Source organism: Oryzias latipes, chromosome 22, assembly GCF_002234675.1.
Source record: "Oryzias latipes chromosome 22, ASM223467v1".
Taxonomy (NCBI): Eukaryota; Metazoa; Chordata; class Actinopteri; order Beloniformes; family Adrianichthyidae; genus Oryzias; species Oryzias latipes.
This window is the reverse complement of record NC_019880.2, coordinates 19736960-19762552: the sequence shown is the minus strand read 5'-3', so window position 1 is coordinate 19762552 and position 25593 is coordinate 19736960. Positions and strand designations below refer to the sequence as shown.

Below are 25593 nucleotides of genomic sequence, written 5' to 3'. Positions count from 1 at the left end.
TTGATTAAATATATAATTATGAATTTTGAAACACTTATTTGAGGTCACATTTGATCATTTTAAGAAAACTCTAAGGCTAAACTAAAAGACTTGTGTTTTATTCATTTTGATGGTGGCTGGGATAGGCTCCGGCAGCCCCGTGACCCCTAAAGGGAATAAACGGAATAGAAAATGAATGAATGGTGGATTACTTCTATTTTTCAAATGAGTTTTCCACAAAACCTACTATCCAAATCAAGTTATCAGTCGCAAACTTGTGAGAGGTCAAAGAAAGTAGACATTCACTGCCTCTCTCCATCAAAATGGTCGTCGACACTAGAAAATCCTCTGTAATTGGATTTCAGATAACTCCTCTTATTAAGTCATTAGTTGAAAAATATCTCTTTTACAGAAAGAACCAGAGAAAAAGGAAAATTATAATGGAAGACAAATAGGGAAAAAAAGAAAAAAGGAGAACAGCAGAAACAGGGGGGTGGGGAGGAGGAGGGGGTGAATAAAGAAGCTCTTTTGTGTCCAGTCAGAAACTCATTTTCTTTTTGGTTGATGAAAAGAGAGGGAAGAGCAAAGTGGTCATGCAGCAAAACCTCCACCACCGCCTTCCACATACACACACATCCACACAGAATCACACTTCTGCACCCCCACTGTACTGTGGTCGACATAATTCTTATGATCACCTAAAACGAGTCAAAAAGATGTTTAAGAGGCCAAAGAAGATAAATTGACCAAAACTGGGATAAGCTCATGTTTTTATGACAGTTTCTTATTTTGAAGTATTTCTGCTTTTAAATGTTATTGAGTTATACCTATCCCACATAGTTTAAATTAAATGTATTTCTTTATTATTGAAAATGATAAAAGATTAATAATTTTCATATTCAGTGTTGAACTTATGTCTTATTTTTCTTATGTCTTATTTATACTTTTGCAAATATATTTGGTGGAAATCATTACATTTCCTCCAGTGCTGTATTTGCAGTACTTTTAACACAAAATGATTATATAAAAAAGAAAAAATACATTCTGCCTTACCTGTTAGAGATGAGACAATTTTAACAGTGGATCTCATAAAATATAACAGAAACTATAGCTTTTTGCAAATGAAAATATAAAAATGTTTTAAAGAGCTAACTGACATTTAGTTGTACATTATTCAAAAGCAAAATATATAATTTTGCTGTACTCATTTTAAAAAGAAAAAAATTCTTATTGTGTTTTGTAGTCATAATGACCTAAACAAATCAATTTCGTTGCAAAAAGACACAAAACAAGATTTTTTTTACTCCTCATCTTTTAAGATTAATGAAAAAAACAATATGTGTCAAATATACTGCTTGTTGAAGGGTTTAATACCTCCAAAAATAGGCTAATTTAATGTTTTTAAATATCTGATTTAGTTTTTACATACAATTAAAAGTTAAATTAAAAACACTAAAAAGAATTAGCTGTTATGTTATTTTCTATTGTATTTTACCACGACAACCAAAACTCATGCAACTCACATGAAGACTGATGAACAGAAAAGAAAGACTTTAAAAATGTACACAGAATAAATCTTTGAAGCCTCTAGAAATGTAAAAGGTAGAGAAACGTGAGCCAGCATGAACAGCACAGAAAAGCCAAATGTAAATAGAATATCAAAAAATATTTAATGTATTGAAAATATGTAAAATAAATCAGTGTACTTTTCATTGGGGTCAGATGATGCATTTCTAGGAGTGGTAAATTTTAAGTTGTACAGACATTTTCAGGAATTGGTTTAGCCAGCCGAAACCGGTCTTATCTATCTGGAACAGCCTCCCTGAAGTCGTAAGACAGGCCTCTTCTGTGTTCATGTTCAAATCTAGACTTTAAACATTTCTGTTTAGCCGTGTATATGACTGAAAGGTCCTATCTGCACTTTTCTTTCCTTTTCTTCCTTTATTTTTAATTCAATTTTCAAATTTTTTCTTTTCTTTTAAAGTAAATTTTACGTTTATTATTTCTATGATGTATTGTGATTTTAATGCATTTTTCTGTTTTGTGATGCACCTTGAATTACTTTGTGTACGAATTGTGCTATACAAATAAACTGCCTTGCCTTGCCTTATCTATATTTCAGGGTTGCCAAAATTCTTTGGCATGCAAACTACTTTTAAAACAAAAGAAGAAGTGAACAGCGGCCCTGCTCGGCGGAAACAGGCATGTGGGTCTAAGCAACACTGCTGCCTGAACAGGCTCGGATCCCTCAGTCGGAAACCGTGAACACGACTGCGGGCGTCGCGGCAGGACGGCTGGGTCAGATGGGGCCTCCTCGTTACGCTTCCGATCGAGGAGGCACACAGGTTGGCCTGGGCTTAAATAAACACTTCTGCGTGCTGTACTGGGCCTCCGCCAGGGACCCTGCACGCAAGAGGCTTTCCAACGGCAGAAAGAATGTGTGCTCAATCGACTTTATTAGCACCCCTGATCTATATTGTACTCTAAATAGGAATTCAGATTGTGACGAAGCATCACATACAGTAGGCGTGCCTCCACACATTTAACTCCCCCCACGTTGAGGCAAGCCTCGCTCTGCAGACTGCAGCCAGGGGCTTCTCGCCTGCTTGGGACTTCTGAGCCTTATGGAACCAATAATAAAGTGATCCACTGGTTTGATTCTTGTTTTTGTTTTTCCCCTCTCGAACTAATGTGGAACAGCGACGGAAAGCGGCCATCAATCAGACCCAGCTACGGCCGCCGGAGTGAAACTCACCATACTAAGAGAGACTGAATAATCTCCTGAACCCAGAGATGAAAACATGATTACCGATGCTTTGTAGAGCTTTTAAAAATAAAACCAATCTCTAAACATCCTTCATGCCTTCAATGATATATACACAAACACCGTTCCATGTACCGAAACCATTTGGTGGTTTTTGGACAGGCGTTGAGCCTCACCTTTGATGCGCATCAAAAGAGAGGTATCCGACGTGAATTTGACGCGCAAATTGCCAAGAAATAGCGAAGAAATCTACAAAAGAGTAAATTCGTAAACTCGTGCCGTCCTATGTAAATTGCCCATAGGTCACGTCCTTCAAAAAAATAGATATTTTTTCTCTTTTAGCTTTCAGTTTTTTTCTACCATATTAAAATGAGTGAATTAACGATCTTTGTATCTTTTCACACATTAAAAAACGTATTTTAAAAACATTATTATTATTTCTAAGCTTTTCCAGCAGACATCTCACCTTCAGAACCTACAATCTTACTTTGCATCTAAACCCAGACACACACTATCTGTCCTCTCCACCCCAGGCACTGGAACACACAACAGAGGACATCAGAGGGATAATACAATTGGAAAAGCTTTACAGCGTGTAATGATAAACCTGTGCATGCATGTGTGTGTGTCTGTGCCCAAAGGAACAAGCTAATGGGTTTATATCTTCCCATGATAGCAATGATATGAAGGCTGTGTGATTTCATTAGACGTGTGTGTATGTGTCCACGCACGCCGAAGATGAGGACAGAGATAGGCTGGTCTAATGCACTACATTCATTGACAAACAGTGACACACACAGGCACACACAATTGCATTTCCCCCTATTCATCTGCTCTTTTACCTAATGTACAGGCAGGAGCTGAGGATAAAAAAAACAGATGTGATACATTAATTGGCCCCTTGTCACCCCAGTATTTCAACCTCTGACATAAGCGTGCAAATAATCGCACACTCTTAGACTCTTGCTGTCACCATCGGGAGCCCTAAAGCTGCCAGTGCAATTACAAGCTTTGTTTAAAGGGCACATAGGCAGCATGGGTGTTGGTGACTGTCACCAACGACATAATAATCATTTTCTTATTAAGGTGAAAGATCCTTTGCTTATCTGCAGGCTGCGCCACATTATTCCTTCTCCACTAACACTTAACATAGTATTAATTTGCACACAAATATTGATCCTCACATAAGAAATAAGAAGTGACAGACTTCATCTGCACTATACAGATGCTTAAATCAAAAGGTTTTAAAAATGCAGATCAAATTACACACAAAAGAGCCAGAATGATTTGCGTCTTTTAACAATGATATGATTACTTCAGTGTAATCTTCTTTGCCTAAATGTTTTAAATTCATGTGGATGTGGCTGAAGATATATAGAGCAGATCAGCAAAGGACAGAAAAAATAACAACTAAAAAGCAGTCCTTACAGATGTGTCTTGTTTAGTTGATGATCTGTGAAATTTTATGTTAAAAACCCATCTTTTGATCTATTGTAAAATCCTTCCTAGTGGTCTTTTAATTATTATGTTGTTTTTAGCCAAAATCTAAAAACGTACCATTTTGTAGGACAGCAACCTTTTTGAGTATGAGGGTTATTTTATGGATCTGTGTGGTACAACGGGCTACAAAGGATTAGTTTACTGCAAATTTCCCAAAAAACTAAACCACAGACTAGTATATTAATAGTAATGATAACAATAATTAGCAGTAACTATTTTACACTATGAATTTATTGCTCACAGCAATTGACAATTCTAATCAATGATTTATACAACAGAAATGACAAGAAAAACAAGTATAAACATGAAACATTGATTTATTTATGTTTATCTGCTCAAACATTTGAAGGTCAGGAAGGACACTAGTTGTATTGGTGGTAAAAAAGTCACTTCTAACATTTTTTTAAGTCAAGGAAATTACAAATCTTGTCAAAACAAGTTTTTGAGTTTTTTGAATATTTATGAATGAAAATGTAACATCTCGTACAACATTTTCAGCTTAATACTGTTAGTTTTAATCAATAGTTTCTGTGATTTGTCTGTTCATCTACTGTAGGTGGAAGGCCTACAGAAAGGCCTAACTGGCATTTTTGCTCTTTATCAAAAAAGGTTTTGACAAAAGCTCCTCCCACAGAGCTTTGGGTTAAAACACTTCTAGACAAACGTCAAGCAACAACTTTGACACATGTTAAAACAAAGAAAGTAAACGTGAATTTAAAGTTCATTTAAAAGAAGTGCATAAGAGGGGCGGGGCTAGTGATCCATTGTGATCCATTGTACTTTTAAAAATTACCTAATTTCCGGACTACAAGCCGCTACTTTTTTCCTGCGCTTACAGCCCTGCGGCTTTTTCAGTGACGCGGCTAATTTATGGATTTAATTGGCGGCCTAATTTATGGATTTAATTGGCGGCCTAATTTATGGATTTAATTGGCGGCCGCCATGTACGTATTTTCGAACTCAGTGAATAGTTTGTATTCTCTATCTAACACCAAGCACGAGGCATTTTTATTCAACACACCTCTTAGCAGCCAAACAGCATGGACTTGACTTCAGGTCTTAGACACTTCAGTCATGGTTCAACAAAACGAAACACGCATGCCCGGCCGCATCCCAGAATCCTTTGGGGCCATTAGACCCAACGTGCACGTGATCGCCGCTACAATATGATGAAGCTTTCAAGTTAAAAGCAATCGTTAAAAGCAGCGTAAAAAAGTCCACCGTCACCAACGGGTTTGGAAAAGCCGGTTTGCTGCGTGACGGAGAGAACAGCGCATGGAGTGAATTTACACTCCATTTACGGTTTCTAAGGAAACCGTAAAAGCGGAATTTTGCTTTGAAAAACTCACAGCCTCCGTGTGAGCTGGAGACATCTTCTCCTGCTGATTGAGCTGCGGGGCCGATGGCAGTCTGAAGGCTCCCACACGTAACAACGCACCCGCCCCTCATACACAAAACGTACAGTATTAAGTCCGATTGCTTTGCACAGAAACGATTTGCTCCATCCACCGGCGCAACGGGGACGAAGTGCTCCTCCTTGAAGTCGCCCTGGCCAGAGGTGTCGGAGTAGATAGGAAGGGGAGACAAGGAGCGCGCGGGGCGGGAGCGGAGCGCGGGGCGGGAGCGGAGCGCAGAGGCGTCCGCGGAGTGCAGAGGCTTCTGAATTCTGCCGCACGCGCCGCACTGAGGCGCGCGTATCGCGCTGAGGCGCGCGCTTTTCAGTCGCCGCTGCTTTATTTTACCGTTGTGTTTTCTAACCAGCCTGTTACTCCCATAACGCTGCTGCGACACAAGCGGAAGGAGAGCTTTTCCCGTTCACCCCTCCATGCACTGCTGCTAATTCTTAAACACGTACAACAGAATGGCGAGCCGGGCGTTGGCCCCGCCTTTAGCCCCTAAGACTCATGGGAAATGTGGAATCGCGGATGTAAATTTCCTCATTATAACTGAGGGATGTAATGTTGATTATATGGTTACTGTTTGTAATTTTATGTTAGATACCTAGATTGTCAATAAGTAAAAAAAAAAATGAAATAAAAACACCATAACTGAGGGACTTGTGAACAGAATAGAGCTCCATGCTGTTTGTCAGATGTCGATACACTTAAATACGTGACCCAGAGGCAAAATTGGCACCACCCACAATGTGCTAATGAATTGCACTCACTCTGGGATGCTGGGCGTGATCTGTCAGGATGACAATATCGGCTATCACATGCGCGGCTTGTACTCTGACGCGGCTTGTGTATTGTGTATGTATAAAAGCAGTCAAACACGTGAATATGGGTGGGTGCGGCTTGTAATCGGGTGCGCTTTGTAGTCCGGAATTTACGGTATATTAAATTCCGTTACAATATGTGATGTTTTTAAAGCAGGTCTTGCCGGCGCTTTAAGTGGTCCTCACAGGCAACCATGCACCCGCGGGCACTGCGTTGGTGACCCCTTTTGTAGGACATAGTTTCTGTAGAGCAGCAGTGGTTCATTCGAAATTTGGCCCGGAATTGTGGATTGGACCATTGGTGCGGAGCAACCCCGCCCCTCCTTCCCCTCATTGTTTCTAAAAGTTCTCCGTTTACACGCTCTTCTCCTAGCTTAAAGCCCCTCACATCCCCCACCTAACATTACCTGCCCAACAAAAATGGTGAGCAATATTCTTCTTCTTCTTACTGCCTTTTACGCCTTAAGACACTTAGGGTAGCAATGAAATCTTTCCATTTATGACAGTCGCGGGCCAATGGTTCACCAGCTGTGTCCAAATTCTTTTAGCTCGGCCTTTACCGTTCGGTACCCCCGGTGAACTTCAGCCGTCCTCTTTTTCTTTTTCCATCTGGTGTCCAGTGTTGTGCTGTCTTTATGATTGTGTTTTCTTCACTCCTGAGTATATATACAATCCATGTCCAGTGTCTTTTGAAGATAATTGTTGACATGTCTTCTTGATTTGCTGCGGGACAATAGATCTTTATTGGAGATCTTTTGGGGCCAGAAAATTCTTAATATCCTCTTCAAATTTCTGGTGTGGAAGTTAGAGCGTTTTGTCGAGTCTTGCAGTGTCATTCTCCAACACTCTGCTCCATACAGTAACACTAACAGAACACAGTTGCTGTAGAGTTTCAAGTTGGTCTTGGTGCTGTACTGTTATGACTTCCAAATATTGTTTATGCTGATGAATCTTTGCTTTGTTAATCCTGTTCTGTATTTCCTTTTTACTTCCACCTTCTGACATGATGATGCTACCCAAGTGAGCAAAGCTTTAGGTGAATGGTAAATACTGGTTATTGACCTTGATGGGGGGCTGTGACGTGGTGTTAAAGGATAAGATCTCTGACTTTCTCTGGTTGATTTTGAGACAGACTTGTGATCCAAATCGGCTCAACTGGTCAATCTTGTCCTGCAAGTGTCGGTGAATGTGAGAGAGCAGTGCCAGATCATCAGCAAATTCGAAATCCTTGAGGGTAGAGAAGAGCGTCCATCTAAAGCCAGTTGGTTCCACTTAAGTCGTGCGCCGCATCACCCTGTCTATCACCAGGTTGAAAAAACGAGCTGACATCACACATCCTCGACAGACTCCAGTTTTCACGTCAATCCAGATGTCACTTCCTAGCATCTGTAGTTATTATAGAAGCTTCTAATCAGTTGTATCGTGTGGGTCGGTACTCCACAAGCCCTCAAGATTCGCCACAAGCTGTGTCTGTGCATGCTGTCAAAAGCTTTTTCAAAGTCTATGAAGTTTAAGGAGAGCTGTTGCTGCCATTCAGCAATTTGTTCTTTGATGTTTTTGAGAGCAAAAATCTGTTCTCTGCATCTCCTCCCTTTTCTAAAAGTGGCTCGTTCCTTTCTAAGTGTTGCATTCACAGTCCAATAACCTATTGAGGATTATCTTGGCCAGGATCTTGCTGGGGATGGACAGAAGGGTAATACAGCGCCTGTTGTTACAGTTGCTGAGTGTGCCTTTCTGTGGAATTTGATCATTACACTTTTAGCCTATTCCTCAGGTATGTTTGCTGATGTCCAAACGGTCTTGCAATATTGGATCCATTAATCTGTACAGTTTTGAATCAGATGTCAGCTCAGACAAGGAAAACTAAAATGTCCCGGTACATGGATCATGTTGTCTACAAAGGGATGCATCAGAATGGAGCAGAGCAAGGAGCTTGTGCCCTGACCAAGATATTTGCAACATCACAACAACAATCTTTTTCAAACAGTTTTTTTTATCTGCTTCTGATTCACAAAAATATGAATAAAGAAATACTCAGACATGCAATTTTAAGCTTGATTTTCCTTGCTGTACCACTGTGGCGGCAGTGACCTCCTGCTCCACCTCATCTAGTGGCTATACCACATTAGAGGCTGTAACCTCCCACTTCACCTCATCCAGCGAAGTACCACCTCTGCTGCTGTGCTGTCCTGGCTCTGCCTCACCCAACCTCAGCTGCTGTGACCTTCTGCTCCACGTCAGCCACAACCTCCTACTTTAGCAGGTGTACCACCTCTTTGTGGCTGTGACCTCCTGCTCCGTTTCACCCAGCGATTGTACTTCCTCTGTCTCACCAAGTGATAGGATAATGCCATGGGTACTCGAGGAGTGTGCTTCTGAGATGGCTGAGCGCCTGCAGACTTTGTTTAATTGGAGCCTCCTGGCAGGTCAGGTTCCTGTTTGGTGGAAAACCTCATGCCTTGTCCCGATTCCCACGGTGTGAAACCTGGTTGTGGTAGAGGATTACAGACCAGTGGCTCCGACATCAGTCGTTATGAAGACTCTTGAGAGGCTGATATTACGGCTGCTAAGGCCACAAGTACAGCAGGCTCTGGAGCCTCTGCAATTTGTTTCATCAGGAGAACATTGGGGTGGAGGATGCATTTCTTTACATGCTTTACACAGTACAGTAATGTTTAGACTGTCCTGAACGTTACGTTCGGATTATGTTATTTATTTATTTATTTTTACTTGTCCTGTCCAACAGCTGAGCAAACACATGAGAGCTAAAGGCCTCTTGTGTTAGATATATTTTACTTTTACAATAGGGGTTATATATGCTCTGACACACCAGAGGTATGTTTGAATAAACGTCTTTTGTAATTTAGGCCAAACTTTAGTCCTCTTATATTTTGTGTTGGACTGGACGAAAAAGAAAAGAAGTGAGGAAAAGAGAGAGATGTTAGAGAGGGGGGAGATAGGAGGATGATTATAGAAGGGAAGGGGGGGGGGGGGGTAAAACCATGAAGCAGCATGAAGCAACAAGTTGCTGGATGGTTATACTCATTACAGTGAGGTTCAGATGTAAAACAAATCTAGAAGGGGCGTGGCCTGTCCACACACACACTCACATGCTACCAACATACCTGTTGGCTCCAAATATGTTCACATACAGACATGTCAACATGTACACAATACAGTTAATGTTCACACACGCATACTTATGCATTCAGACTAGCAAGTGTGAAACATTTCATTCAGTCACGCAAACTATTTGTGCAAAGGTGAGCTAATACCTGTGCCCGAGTGAGTGTTTATGTTCTTTTAAGGTGGATGATGAAATGTAAGAAAAGGGTTATGGTTTTTGATTTTCAAGTGCATTTAACACTATACAATCAATGTTACTGAGCAAGAAGCTAAGATAACTGGGTGTTTTTATGTCTTAGATTGAAAACTAATTTACAGAGAGGCCTCAGTTTGTCAGGTTGGGAAACACTGCATCAGGAACTGTAATCACTAGTAATAATGCTTTCCCCAGCCCTGTTCACCTTGTACACTACCGACTTCACATGTATGTCATCTACAGAAATACTTTGATGACACAGATGTAGTTGGATGTGTGAGGAATGGGGATGAGCGGGAGTACAGAAAGTCATCTCTGATTTTATCGTCTGGAGTAAACGTAATGGACCCCTTTCACACGCATCTAAGACAAAGGAGATGATCACATGAGCCTGTCAAAATTGATGACAACATCATTAAGATTGTTCCTACTTTTAAATACCTTGGAGTTCCCCTGGACAACAAACTTGACTGATTGATACAGGTAAATACTTCTTTTAAAAGACTCTTCTTTTTTAAAAGGCTTGAATCATTTAAGGTTTGTAATCTGATGCTAAAAATGTTTTACCAGTCAGTTGTTGTCAGTGCAGTTTTTTATGCAGTGGTTTGTTGCGGGAACATGATCACGGCAAGATGGCAACTTTTGTACAACACAATTCTTTAATTCACAAGGGACTTTAATAGCCTTGAAGAACCCATACGCATTGTGACAAAGTGGAGTTCAAAGCCTTGCCAAAAGACACTGAGACTCCCAAGACGAGGACTTGAACCTCTAACTTTCAAATAAGCAGACATTTGCTGCTCCAGAGAGAAGAAAACGAAAGGGCCTCAGTAAAGTGACTCAAGCTAAAGCTTTTTTCAGTTTCTGCAGCACTAACACCAAAACCTGAAACCCAGAAGTGCCAGACTTACATTTTTATTTTAGTCTTAGACTTTTTTCCTCAGAGTTTTCTTATTTGAAAAAGAATTAAACCTTTTGAAAATATTTCATTACTACTGCTAAACATCACTGCATCAATCAAACCAAAAAAAAATACATTATTAGTCATAAATTAGAAAGTAATTATTTAAAACTACAACCACAATGAAATACACACTCACCTACAGCACTTCCTTATATGGTGATGTTTTAGACTTTACACCCAATGAACAATGATTATTATAAAATAATTACCTTTCTCACATTGATTAAATTTTGATAAATAATCTCACCTTTTTCTCCAAGGCTCTCAAATTTTTTATGCCAAATTCACAACGGCTATTAGAGTTAATGACACCAAACCTGATGGTTGCACTTCTTGCTCTATGTTATTTTTCAGGTCCCCTCCTGAATCCTAAATATCTGGTCACATAAACGTACTTACATTCAAACACCTTGCTGCGGTGTGCATCTGCACACCTGAACACACGCGCATACGCAGCGCAGATTAGCTTGTTTATCAGCCAGAGGGGGTCCTGCTCCATCAAGGTGTGATCGAGTCATTGATGGCTAAAACTCATGTGTCTGCACAGCTCTCTTTGACAGGTGTGTCGGTGCACAGACACACAGCTCGTCTTTGAAGCATGACCGAAAAAACAACAACACATTTTTTTTAAATTAAACCCTAAAAACAAAATATAAAATACAACCTTCTACATTTTTTCCCTTTACAATTCATTTAAAGGGTTTGATGCCAATGTGTATGATTTTCCTTTAATCCCCTTGATGCTTGAATATATTTCCAGAAAAAAATGAACGTACGTTTTAGCCTTTTAAGCAGATGCTAAACAAGGTAATTTTGGAGCCGAAGTGGTTTGATGCATATTTGTATCAATAAGCATCAAGGTTCTGTAATTACCTTCTAAAACACCTAGAAACTTGCTGACAATTGCAAAGTGTGATGAAACTTACAACCATTTTAGGCAACTATTGGCAATATTTGGGGTATTTTATGGAATTAACCACTCCGCAACTCTTACTATAGATCTTTTCACTTTAATAACTAAGGAGAAAAATGAAAAATAAAACTAGTCTGATTAATAAAATAAAGGGAAATACTGTTAATATTTCAGGGCACATCAACTAAATCTTTTTAGTTGTACAAATTTGCTAAATGATTGATAGAGGCATCAAACACCCCTTACACCATGTTTTCTTCCATCCATCAAAACAGAAACAAATATCTCTAAACCCCAGCATGCATTTATAAACAGACACAAACTCAGTCACTTATGCCACTAAAACCCTTACCCTCACCCTAGTTATGTCTCAAATCCAGCTGATGGATCAAAAACCTGTCACTTTATGGTGCTAATTTGATCATCATTTTGTTAAAAACAGCAACATGCTCACTCTTTCTTTAGCTGCTCTTCTGTAAACTTTATGTCAGGCACTAGCAATGCATAAATTACTTCAGTTTTTAAGGTTCTGCCTTCACCTTGTTACGGCCGTGAGAACACGCTATCCTCATCACGCGCAACAGAGCGGGGTCTCATTGGGACAATAGGCTCTATTGTGAGTCGGCATAGAGAAGCCAAGCAGGCCGCTGGGCGTTTGGCAGCCCTTGGTGTGTGCGTCTGTGTGTGTGTGTGTGTGTGTGTGTGAATGTGTGAATAAGGGGGGATAATAGTGCTACATGCCCAGAGCTGCCATCATTTTACTGGGAAAAGAGTGTGAAAGGGAGGAAAAGGTGGTGACACACACTATGCACACAAACACAGCATCGCTATCACACTGAGCCATATGCTGACCCCAGCCTCAGTATAGCTATCTCTGCCAATCAACCACTAGAGGGGATGTCCCACACATGCACACAAGCCCTAATCCCGAGAGTGAAATTTATACACAAACATCATTATCAGCACAAGTGTAAATGAATGGATGATGTGCGAATGAAATCTGATCCACACACACAGATTCTGGCAGTGTGTGTTGTGCCTGCGTGCAGCAGTCCAGTGTTTCTCCAACATTGTTCTCCAGAAGCACCAATCGCCCAGGAGCAGATGGAGGGTTGCCACAGTTTGCTCTCTCCCACAAACAATTGCACAAAATCAGCACAGAAATCACTTTCAAGTTATTCTTTAGCTTCCTCAAAAACATATAAGCTGTTAATGTTGGAACAGAACTTTTGGGGATTCAATTTTGTACATGACAGAAATCTATATTTATTAAAAAGTAATAAAAACACTGCAGCATCATTAATGTACGTGCTTTTTTAGTTATACATTTTAGTCTATTATTGTACATTAGATATATGAATTTAACGATTTCGTATTTTGATTAAAAAAACAGTGTTATTGGATTGTAAGAAAAGGTGAATTGCCTCATCTGACTACATAAATCAGATTTCCTCAGATAGAGTAGCACCTGAAGCCAAACACTATGATATCAAGTTGAAATCGACATTCGCCTGATATGAACCGCATTCATCAGCATTAGGTTCTAAACCTTTTTCCTGTAGTTAAGGTTACGGTGAAACCAATTTACCACCCAGCAGGCCTCTTATTTTATTTTTTATCTTTGTCTGGTTTCATTCATGAATCCAAGATATTCTGTGTGTTGAGTATAGCTGTGCTGCTGTTTGTGAACATGCAGAAAAGTTTTATAAATTGTTGCATTTTGAGGGGTACTTCTTCAAAGAGCAGTGAAACTGTAACCTATATAAAGGGTGTGTGTTTGTGTGTGTGTTTGTGGATGGCTCTTCTTGCTGCAATAAGCTGATATGTGAGATAGAGCTGTGCTCGCAAACAGCTGCCCCAGCAGGCTGGCACTCTGGGCGGGTGTGCTGTGTCCTGTCTGCTTTTGGATGGCTCTGGGCATGGTAAAGGAAAGATCAGACACAGAGAGAAAAGGCAGATGGACGGCCCTGAGGGCCAAGACACAGAAAAGAGGGAGGGATCAGTGCAGACGGAAAAAGGAAAGAAGAGAGAAATGCCAGTTATCATTGACATGTTTTGCCTCGCCAACCTGTCTTCTGTCCGTCTGCTTCTCAGTTATTTCTGTGCGAGATCCCTTTATCATCCTGCGCAGAACACTCCAGTTCACAAAGAGTTATGAATCACTTCCAAAGAGTTAATTATTGATTCCTTTATGTAAAAACATTATGTGTTTTGAATACATTTTAATGACTAAACTCTAGTAATCGTCAGTTATTTTAAGTTACATTTGAACTTCCTTTCATTTATGTTTTAATAGTTGGAATATCCTATAATCTATGGAAGCAAATTGTTTTCAATTGAAAAGCAACACCCTTTCTTTTGGTTGTAATTTTGTTTTTTTTGTGCACATCTTTTCAAGAACTACAAGCAGGCTGGGTATTACCTTCACCTGCTCATGAAAACAATTATATGACGTGCAATTAAAGTTGAAAAGCTACAATGTGTCCATATTGTAGACATGATCTGTGTTCGTCTCAATATCACCGGTCTGTTTTGTTCCTCCAACTAAAGTTATTCACAAACATTGCAGAGCAAAAAACATTGGGGAAGTATTAGTTATATTTACCAGTTTGAACTGTTAATTTCTGTTTGTGATTCGCATGTTCCGACTCCGGCGACTCCGGCTTCTTCCCACCGTCCAAAAACATGCTTCATAGGTTAATCGGTTACTCTAAATTGTCCCTAGGTGTGAATGTGAGTGTGCATGAGTGTGTGATTTGTAGCTCTGCAACAGACTGCGACCTGTCCAGGAGGTGCAGGATGCCCACGAGTGGCCGGGAAAGGCTCTAGCAGCCCCATGACACCGAAAGGGACAAATTGGGTTTAGAAGATGAATGACACAGATCATGTCTATGACATGGACACATAGATAGATAGATAGATAGATAGATAGATAGATAGATAGATAGATAGATAGATAGATAGATAGATAGATAGATAGATAGATAGATAGATAGATAGATAGATAGATAGATAGATAGATAGATATAGATAGATAGATAGATAGATAGATAGATAGATAAAGATAGATAGATAGATAGATAGATAGATAGATAGATAGATAGATAGATAGATAGATAGATAGATAGATAGATAGATAGATAGATAGATAGATAGATAGATAGATAGATAGATAGATAGATAGATAGATAGATAGATAGATAGATAGATAGATAGATAGATAGATAGATAGATAGATAGATAGATAGATAGATAGATAGATAGATAGATAGATAGATAGATAGATAGATAGATAGATAGATAGATAGATAGATAGATAGATAGATAGATAGATAGATAGATAGATAGATAGATAGATAGATAGATAGATAGATAGATAGATAGATAGATAGATAGATAGATAGATAGATAATAGATAGATAGATAGATAGATAGATAGATAGATAAAAAAAATAGATAGATAGATAGATAGATAGATAGATAGATAGATAGATAGATAGATAGATAGATAGATAGATAGATAGATAGATAGATAGATAGATAGTCTTTTATTGTCGTTTGCACAGCTTTTACACTGACATACGATATTACTGTAATTGGGGCTTTTCAACTTTTAATTGCAGGTCATCTTATAGTTTTCATGAGCGGGTGAGGTTAGTGCGCCCAGCCTGTTTGTGGTTCTTAAAAAACATTAGTAAAACACAAAAAAACTAGAACAAAACACACCCATTTCTTTTAATGAATACATTATCCCTCCATAAAAAACAAACTTTAGAGCAAAAGAAAAAAATGTATTTATTGAATTTGAAATTTAAAAATTATCTTTATTCAGAGATTGTGTTCCTTTTTAAAACCTAGTTTTGTTATAAGCATTCACATATCTTATTTCAGACAATGAGTTTGTACAGACAGGAAAAATACTCAACTAAGAAGGGAAAAAAAATCTTAGGAAGAGGGAAAACAGACAAGATTAAAGAGACAGAAGGAAAAAGCTTCACTGACATGAGAAAATTAGATCCACTAGAGAGGCAGAGCAAGGACACAGAAAATGAAAACGTAAAGAGGAAAAGCAATCCAAGTTAAAACAAACAAAAATTGCAGCAGCACTTAAAGAAATGACAAATTTGGAGCTTAAGAGTTTAAAGAATTAAAAAAAAGGAATGAAAAGGATATAAAGAAGTGGGAAGCAAAAAAGAGGAAGAGAACGAAGAGGAGAGCAGAAGAAAGAGAGTAGTAGAGAGATGAGGAGTCAATAATGACTGATTACTGCATTTCAGCCTGTCAGAGATATCGACCTGCTGCTATCTACAATCAATACACACCAGGATACTTGCAGACATGCACAAACAGCCCCGAACAAGCGTATGCGACACGTGTCATCATGCGATCACACACACACACACACACACACTCTCTGTACAACAGGCTCATGAAAAACTGCAAAGGTCTGAAGGAGTGAATGCACACCAAGCACACACCGTGTGTGAAAGAACGTGCATGTGCGCACACAAAAGAGCCTGGGGCTCTGAGCTGGAGTCTCAAGCTGTGCCCAACAGTGTCGCCGTCTTACAGGTTGACCCACCACCCCCACCTCCTGTCTTCTGAACTGGCTAACATCACGTCCTCTAAATATAAAGTATTAACTCTTTGAAAGGAACGCCTGAAGTTAGAACTGATGCTTCACGGCGCCAGGATTCACGGCTCAAATCGAGTAAGCAGGTCTCATCCACATCCCCCCCATGAAGGGACATGGGGACATGGACAGAATGAGCAAGGGACATAGGAACACGGAGGGGAGGAGCAAAAACCAGTTGAAAGGCATATGAAGTGGTAACAAAATGTAAAATAATAGATTAAAAAAATTAGATCAAAACATGACAAGTGATGGATTGATCAATAGGATTAATTAAAGAGACAAAAACATGGAAACTGAAACAGGAAAGATTCTAAAATACAAATAAAAAAATCTATCATCTAAAGGAAAAGGAAAATATTTTTGAGAAGAAGCATAAATACATTTGTTTTGCGCTTTTAACATGAGTATTTGTTGTTGGACTCTGATGAGGAAAACTGACAAACTCCACTACAAATTAGAAATGTATACTTGTTATATAGATATTCTCTCCTAAAAGTGTATTAAAATCTGAATCAAATACTTTACATACGCTAAAAATTTCTTTAACTCTCTCAAAAGTCAACAGAATTTTTTTAAGCTGTAAATTTCTGCATTTAGATTTTAACAAAACAACCAAATTATTTGGTTTGCAATAAAAGTCTACACAATTTAGAGAGACAGATGGACCATTCAGTGAAACAGCTTCAAATGCAGTTTAAAATCAACCAAAAGGTCCGATTGGATCAACGCTCTAAGTGATCAATAGGACGTGTTTTAAGTGTCAGATTTGCTTTTATTTTTAGCTCACCTGAATCCAGACTACAATTCCATGCATGTGAATGCAGTCGTGCCTCACTCATCCGTCTTTGGGTGTAAATGAATGTGTGTGTTTATAAAACCGAAGAGCAAAGCCTCGGAGGCACAGAGCAGAATCATCGATAGGCATCGACTGACAGCCAACTAAACTACCATCACACCGGATCAGGCAGACAAACTCAACACACTGCAGTTTTTCTCTTCTTCACAACCATGTTCACGCACAACTACACAGAGGAAATGTGTGAATACCAACTTTCTACCCTTGTCTGTGCACGACAACTGTGCACTTCTTTAAATGTGACACTTAATACCGATTAGCTGCAGCTTTATCACACTAACACGTATGGCTTGAAAGCTAAACACCACTGGTCAATGATTTGGTATCCTTAATCCATGGTCTGACGATAACTAAGATTCTCACTCAAACAAAAGGATTTTTGTAGCTGTGTACGCACACTTCTGAATCCTAAAGCTGGGCAAACAACAGGACAAACATTTAGGATTTAACGTTTATGCTAAGTTTCTTTTAACGAACGATCTGCATTTGATTCAAAGAGGTGATTTTCAGCTCAGAAATAACACTGGACGAGAACATTGAACATAACTGTCCACTGCATGCATATCCAGCAGTGCAGACTTAAAAGAGAAACAAGAGCTTTGCAAAATGCCCGGATTCTTGTAAGAACAACTGAAAGGACTTTGGTAAAGAAAGCCCCTGCTTGTGGTTTAGAGTGGTCTCAATGATTAGTTTTCTGTTCATTTATCAGATATTAAAAGCATTTTTCTTTTTATTTAGCCCAGTCTTTGTGCTTGAACAGCTTCAGAGAACTTTAATGAGCTTCTTTGCTCCATTTTCTGCTTTGTGTAGAAACAAAATAAAGTCATCCCTTTGGTTTAGTTGCTTGATTAGGCTAGAGCGAGGCAGAACTTGTTGAAGTAGCAGCATTTGCAAAAAAATAAAAAATAAATATGAAATGCTCTGGAAGGGGTAAAATAAAATAAAGATAATTAATTTACAAACTTTTTAAAGAGGACTTCTACTCTAAATCACAGGTTTCTTGTATTAATTTCCATTTGAATGAAGGCATATTCTGATCAACAAAACAAAAGTAGAAAGTTGCAGCAGTGAAACTACAGCAAGAAGAGTTTAGGTTGCATTAAATCAAGCATGTTTTTCAATATCATCAAGATAGCTGTCATGAAAGGAACCATGTTGACTTTGTTGTAAAGCCACACGTTCACTTTTTTTGTTTGTTAGAATCACATGATAGATTTGATCAAATAGGGTAAAATACCAAAGTGTTATAAATTGCAGGAAGGGGATTTTTAAAGTATTCTAATGAGAATGTAAGAAATATTTTTTTAACTATAGCGATTACGTATAGTATCATTACTAAACTTTACATTTAGCTTTATGTTTTTGTGTTTTGTCTTTTAATATGCTTTAATAGGAATAACAGTTATATAAACTAAAAAAACTGAAAGAAAATCCAGAAAAGTGTATTTAATTCTTCAGGGCAAACATGCAGTAAGGAGCAAAGAAATACCTTCAGTGGCTTACCTTTTCCTAATTCTTGCTTTCATTTAAGATCATTAAAGGATACAAATTCTGGTAGAGTGGGATGAGGGATTTCAGAGCTCGACTGGCATTGATTGCGGTGGCTCTGACCATGGTGGGTAAAATCTTCATGTCCACAATGGCACCATCAAAAAGCGGACCAAAGAAGGGCACCTGGAGTAAACCAATAAGGAGGACCAGGCAATAATGGTATTAGATTAAACATAAGTAGTGCAAAAGACAGAATGTCTGCAGTTCTTTAGACCAGGCAGTTTTAGTGAATAAAAAAAGTCAACTGATGATTGACAGAACTGTGTTTGATTCAGGATTTCTTATTTAATGTAATACGTTGCTCATGGAATCCACCAAAGACAATAATCTCAGGCCTTTATTGAGTTTGTTTGTAGACCAGGTCTCCAAGTACCGAGCTCTGTGGTTGAGTACATGTGCTTTCAGGACAACAACAGAAGATATCATATTTAAATTGTTCTTGAATTCAGTCTAATTTAATATATTTCTCCGCAGAATGAATGAAAAAAATATGATTATGTTATTAGTGCTATGGTATCTATGTCTTACAGAAAAAAAATGCATTTTTTTATTGTGTTAGGTCTCGTTTGAAATAGAGTTATGCCATCATTGCTGCGGTACTAATCTCTGTGTGTTTTAGACTGATACATTAGCCAGATCAGAAAGACTTGGGGGCAAGATTCTCTCTTGGATTTTTAGTTCATATGGATGCATATCTGTGTGGTCTGCTAGAAAACAGAGTCTGCACAGAAGGAGAAGATGTTTTACAGTCGTTTACTTTTCTAATGAAGTGAATTAACTAAACTTAGCTTCTTCCAAACATTTTCTGAAAGGCTTTTTACAAATTTACTCAAAGGTAAACATATAGAGTCAGCATGTGGAGTTTTATTTTCAAAATCAAGATGAATTTCAATTGTGTCTTTACTTTCGTCTATTATTCTTAATTAATATGGTTAAAAAAAACAAAAAACGTCGACTACTATTTTGTATAATGTAGTTGTCCGCTGTGCCAGGTCAAGTACACTTCAGAAACTAACTCTAATGGTTAGCGACTTGAAAATTATGCTGGCTGTCATTTGCATTGAGTATTCAGAAAAATCATAGAATAATATTTGCATAATAGTTTGAACCATGGTGTATTGAGGAACTACTGAATTTAGCTCTGGCAAATACACAACTGCAATCTCTGTGTTTATGCTCAAGTGTCAGAAAAGCTGTACCGCCACGAGCCTTCATGTCAGCAGACACTTCTACCTAAATTGCCTGATCTGAGTCACTGTTCGTCTAGGCCTTTGAGAAGTAACCTTTTGTACAAAAAGTGCTAAAAGTGGGCCCAATGATATACGGTCTATCCCTTTAAACCTTTAACACCAGCAACCACCAGTCACTGGCAATAGCTAAACAACACACGCTCTTTGGCATACTGTAAATCTTTGACTGTTTATGCAATCACTGTGAATCATCTGATTCTGACGCAGAGAATTGGCTATGGACTGCTAGCAACTTTATGAATGTAAAGAATTGTCTAACAGTGCAAAGCCGCTTTTCTTGTGTTAAAATCAACAGATTTACATTGATCACTACGCACTTCACTTCTGTAAAGTGTAACAGTTCGGCGCAAGGCTGCTTATCTCTGGGTCAGAATCCACTAGAATCCACTAATTATGTTAATTGCATAAACACTTGAAGACTTACAGAAGTTGAAAGGATGTCAACACTGGTGTGATTAAAAAGGGTTGAAAACCAAAGGGAACATAGCAATCACATGTTCAAAAATCTCTCCTAAAATACCTGATTGATTGAAAGGGAGATTTAATATAAGCCTTACAGGGAATGTAAAAAATTAATCCTCTGGGATGTTGCTAAATTACTGTATTGACATGATAGAAGCCTTGGCTCTATTATTGAAAGATTTACATTGATTGGCCAATGGTTTCCACAGCAATTACAGCTTTGAAAAAGGTGGCATATCTAGTTACAGCGGATTGGCACAGCAAGGGATTAATCATCGTCCCCGATTGCAGTGATAAGTTTAAATATCCCACTGATAATAGAGGTATGTTGATGTTTCTGATATGTAAAGAGACTGACAATCAACAGAAAGTGTTGGCAACTTCTATTGAGGTGTTTTACCTCAGGTTTTTTGAGTATATGGATGGAATACATGTGGTTCTTCATGGGGTAGATGATGATTAACACATCTCCAAATTCGGTGGGGATAATCCCTTGACGGTAGTCTCTGGAATGTTCCGACCAAATGATGTGGACTTCATCGTTGCCAAGGTGTCGAAGCTGAAGAGGGTGAGAACATTTGGCAAAAAACAAGACAGAAAAAGAGTTCAAATTAAAATCACAGGAGGAAAACATCTTGTATCAATCTCTGTATCTTGGGGAAAAAGGGCTACAAACTACAGAGCTGATAAAAAGCACTTGTTTGCAAACTTAGAGGGTTTCAAACAATGACCTGGATAGACTGTATCCATCATATCCCAAGGCTTTGATTTGGATGTGCGCGGGTACTGCAGGTGTCCCTGAGCATGATGGAGTGAGTACGTAAAGATGGAGAGTTCTTGATAAGACGGAGTGAACCCTTGAAAAGATGGAGTATCAGATAGAAGACAGATGGGATAATGTGTGAGGCTGTGTAGGGTTACAGGAGTGTGTGTGCGTTCTTGTGTGCACTCAGGGGGGCTCCAGTCAGTGTTGCTGACATCAGTCATTAACCTTGATGTTCGCCAAAGTAAGCACAAAAACACACACACCGGCACACACATGTGCCCTCACACTCCTTCGGTTTGTCAAACACCTTCAGATTGAAGTCAACCATGCCCCTGGGGCCCAAAACAACGACACACACACAACGACATTTCCCTTCTAAATAGCAAAAATTCCTTTTTTATTCTGACTGGAGAACAAGCATGACAAATATTTTTTGTAAAGCCTGTTTGAGAAATGCCTAAAGTCAGTTTTTTAAACTCGTAGGTACATAAAAAAGTGAATTTTTTTAATGAAAATGTCCTTAAACAGATTATGAATGATTACTTTGAATTATGGGCATAGTCTTATTTATCATCAAATATTAAGATTGAAATGAAACTCTCAAACTCTACTTGAATTATCCTGTGGCATAAAAGTCATATGCTGTGTTCCTTCGTTGTATTGTGGTTAACCTCTTGTGGTCTTGTTGTTTCACAGATTTTTTTTCAGTGAAATTTTGCAAGTTTTTTCCCCCCATAGTGCACGCTGTTCTAGATCATGATTGGCTGATTGACCTTGTTAATAATCAATCAATCAATCTGTGACAGGTCTCCTGTAAAGAATGGGAGCAGATTGCTACACTTTCATAAATCTTTGATCGCAATCTAGGGCTAGCCTGTCACTAATAATTATTTCAGTAGTCAATTAGTCAATGATTATTTTTTCCATTAGTCATCGATTATTGTTTACGTAAAGTGTTCGGCAATTTTTTTTTTTTTACAATACTGCTGGTACTCAGTCCGTGGAGGTTTGCGTCATGTATGGTACCACTAATAGTTGGCATATGCATCATACGCCAAGCATTAGCAGAAATTGAAATTTTACATGTATAGCTCATGAATTTCAATTTCACCTTATGAAAGATAAAAAGTTGAAGGCCCCAGGCAAGCTATATGCTAGCACAAAAGAAGCCATAATTGGCTCGCAAACTATAGGGTCCCTGATCTCTGTGCTAAAATATTGACTACACTTACTCTGTAAGTGTTGCAGCCACCTCTGGTGAGCACTGGCTCCTCCCAAGTCTACAGTCAATAGCGCAGACCAGAATTTCGGGCTTCCACGTCCAAAACCTCCATTTTTTCACATTGCTACATAATTTTGGTCGCGAGCTTTACTTACATATTCATTGCGTGCTGATAGTTCAACCAGTTGCACATTTTCATGCTGAATCGGAGCAATGCAGCACTGTGACCACTTGGGGACTAACATTTAGTACTGATGTGTGGGTGGCGTACGCTTCAAAACACGGAGGTACCAAGGTTGTAAACGTGATCATGAAGGACACATTAATTATTGCGGTTTGTGTCCGGTCGGATTAATATAACTCCAGGAAGGACATTTATTTGAACAGAGCTGTGAAAAAAAAATGTCTGAAGAAAGATTTGTGCTTTGACTTTGTGAACTGAACCTCTTTCCATTGTGGGTGGCGAACGAGCGCTAAACAGTAAATACACAAAAGAAGATGAGAACACATTTGGCTGGATACACATTCATAAAACCGAAATAAAAATACAAAAGTGGCATTGATGATTTTTAATAGTTGACAACGTTGACTAATTGTTGACAACCGTATCAAGACCAGATCTTTGTTTCTAATCTACAATAATGGACTTCTTTTTCTTTTAAGGTTTGAACTTTGAGTGAGAGTTGGAACAAGACAGAAAAGTGTGAAAATGTTCATGTCTGTTTGAGAATAGTGTAATAAAGCGTAGTGAGGAGTTTTACAGCCTTCAAACATTTGTAATCCTAATTTCACATATATCCTGGGTTATTTCAATACTTGAACATTTTCATGCTGAATCGCACCAATGAAGCACTGTGACCGCATTGTATGATCTTTCCACTGCTTCGAAAAGAACTAAAGACTGCGCTTGTGGAGGATTTTGACGGCATAAAAACCGAACTGCAGGCGGTGAAGACGGAGTTAGCTAGCAATACACCTACAATGCACTCCGAGGTGGAAGAAATTAAAAAAGCAATGGCTGACGTGGAGCAAGTCATGTCCTCTGACTCTGATGATGTGACATCTCTCCAAACCAAAGTGGGAAAACTCATATCCCTCATAAGTGAGCAACCTGCAAGAGAAATGCCTCGACATGATGAATAAGACGTTCCAACGTTTGTATTGATAACATCCCCAAATCCTCCAGGAGTGTGCAAAGCAGTAATCAAATCAAAAGGTGGCTACTATGAAGAACCTAGAATATGACATATTTTCAGATGTTTCACACTTTTTTGTTATGTATATAATTCCACATGTGTTAATTCATAGTTTTGATGCCTTCAGTGTGACTCTACAATTTTATAGTCATGAAAACTCTTTGAACGAGGTGTGTCCAATGTACCGGTATACATATATGTATAATATGTATACGGCTTTACGATTTCATCGTATTTCATAGGGAGAGACAAAGTTAGAAGATGACACTACGTCCCCACATTCTAACACAGCTGTTGCACAGTTACTCAAATAAGTGCAAATATAAGGTACATGAGAACAGTAAGGTGTAAATATAAGGTTAATGGAAACGATGTATAAATGACCACTGAATTAAAATTAAAGTCAGATGATCATAAAAACATGACTAATGAAAACTCGACCCAAACAATCCTCACACATGCAACATTTTTACACAATAAAAGCAAACCAATAAAGCAAAGAAAGCTAAACAAGAGCAATGCTACTGACTGTGGTGGAGAGATCGATGCCAAAGCAGACGTGTATGTTTGTCAGTGTATGTTTTTTACCTTTGTGAACGTGTGCTAAAGCTGGGTGTGTGTGGTAGGTGAACATGCTCTGTAACTCATGTTAGATGTGTTTGTGTTCCGCTTTCCTAAAGATTGAAAAAATGTACCGTCAAGTAATTTACGCAGACTGATGTGGAAACAAAAAAAACCTTTCTGGGGGTCTGTGTGAAGTTAAACAAATTTAAAGTCTTAACGTGTGTGCATGTGCACGCCTGTGTCTGTGCGTGACTATGTATGTTTGATGGGACCATCAGCTGATCAGGGAGACGGATGGTGTCGGGGCAGGCGCCTATAATCCAATCAGGAGCCTAAAGCCATGTGATAGGCAGAGAAGCAGGAAGTATGATCAGATTAAAGGATCATTATGGCCATGTGCAGAGCAGCAAGTGCCTGGGGGGGTGATAGGTGTGATTACACACTTACACATACGTACAATACAACCTACCAGCGCAGGCACTGACACAAGCCCAGTCCCCATACCATGCACGATCAATGAAAAAATGGAAGAGTTTTGAAAGCAATACACCAAGAAACAGGAAAAAAAAAACAAAAAAAAACAAAAAACACAAGGAGACCATTTAAACGCCTTTGAATTAAAACCTGACAAAACATTAAACATTTAAACCTGTGAAACAGTTAACTTAAAAAAAATGCTAATCTTAAAAAAGCAGCTTTTTAAAGATTTGGTTGAGTCTAAAATATTGTCATCATGATGATAGACATTTAAAAAAAAATTGTCAGTATGGTTTTATATCAGTCTAATATGTTGGCAAAGAGGCATAAAACAAGAAAGCCGATGCATAAGAGGAAAGATGAACTGTAGAGATTTTTGACATTTTAGACAATAGATGATATTAAATAAAAAATAATCTTTTTGAAGTTAATTACATCATGTTCTATATTAAAGATACTGCTTTTGTCTTCAAATCAATAAAAAACAAATATTTTACTAACCTAACATAAAGAGCATGTTAAGTTCCAGCTGAGTGTCAGACATTGGTCATTATAATGAAATGTCACAACGTTTATATACAAATGCCTCTTGCACCATTTATTGAGTCTGAAAATAACAAATGCAATTCAAAAATCCATTAGAAAACACAAAACACTCTCCATTGTTTATGTAGTTTACCTTCTTAGTAAGGTTCTGGTCCTGGTCGTGAGGCATACGAGTTGACACATGGTAAATTACTTCAGTGGTGGATGTGGCGTAGTATGGGGTTGTCTGGCCTGTACTACGGTTTCTCTGAAGGCCCCCCATGAAGCCACAGTGAGTTGTGAGGTCCACCTAACACAAAAAACAACATGCACCATAACTGAAGAAAGTTTAGAAAAACAGATTATATTGAGCCCTCAGACTACTTTAAAGACACACTCCAATCATCTTTTAATCTATACTATTTTAC

At 38.6% G+C, this 25593-nt stretch overlaps 1 protein-coding gene across 4 annotated transcripts in view; it reads right to left on the bottom strand.

Annotated features, from left to right (window-relative positions):
- The window catches only part of ralgapa1 (Ral GTPase activating protein catalytic alpha subunit 1), a 94107-nt gene that overhangs the window by 13865 nt on the left and 54649 nt on the right, over nucleotides 1-25593 (bottom strand). For all 4 annotated transcript variants that reach the window (XM_023951896.1, XM_023951897.1, XM_023951898.1 and 1 more), the window contains 3 exons: nucleotides 25320-25475; nucleotides 20816-20974; nucleotides 18699-18826 (listed from right to left, as the gene is read on the bottom strand). In XM_023951896.1, the coding sequence (XP_023807664.1) occupies nucleotides 18699-18826; nucleotides 20816-20974; nucleotides 25320-25475 (443 nt within the window). The remainder of the gene's footprint in view (nucleotides 1-18698; nucleotides 18827-20815; nucleotides 20975-25319; nucleotides 25476-25593) is intronic.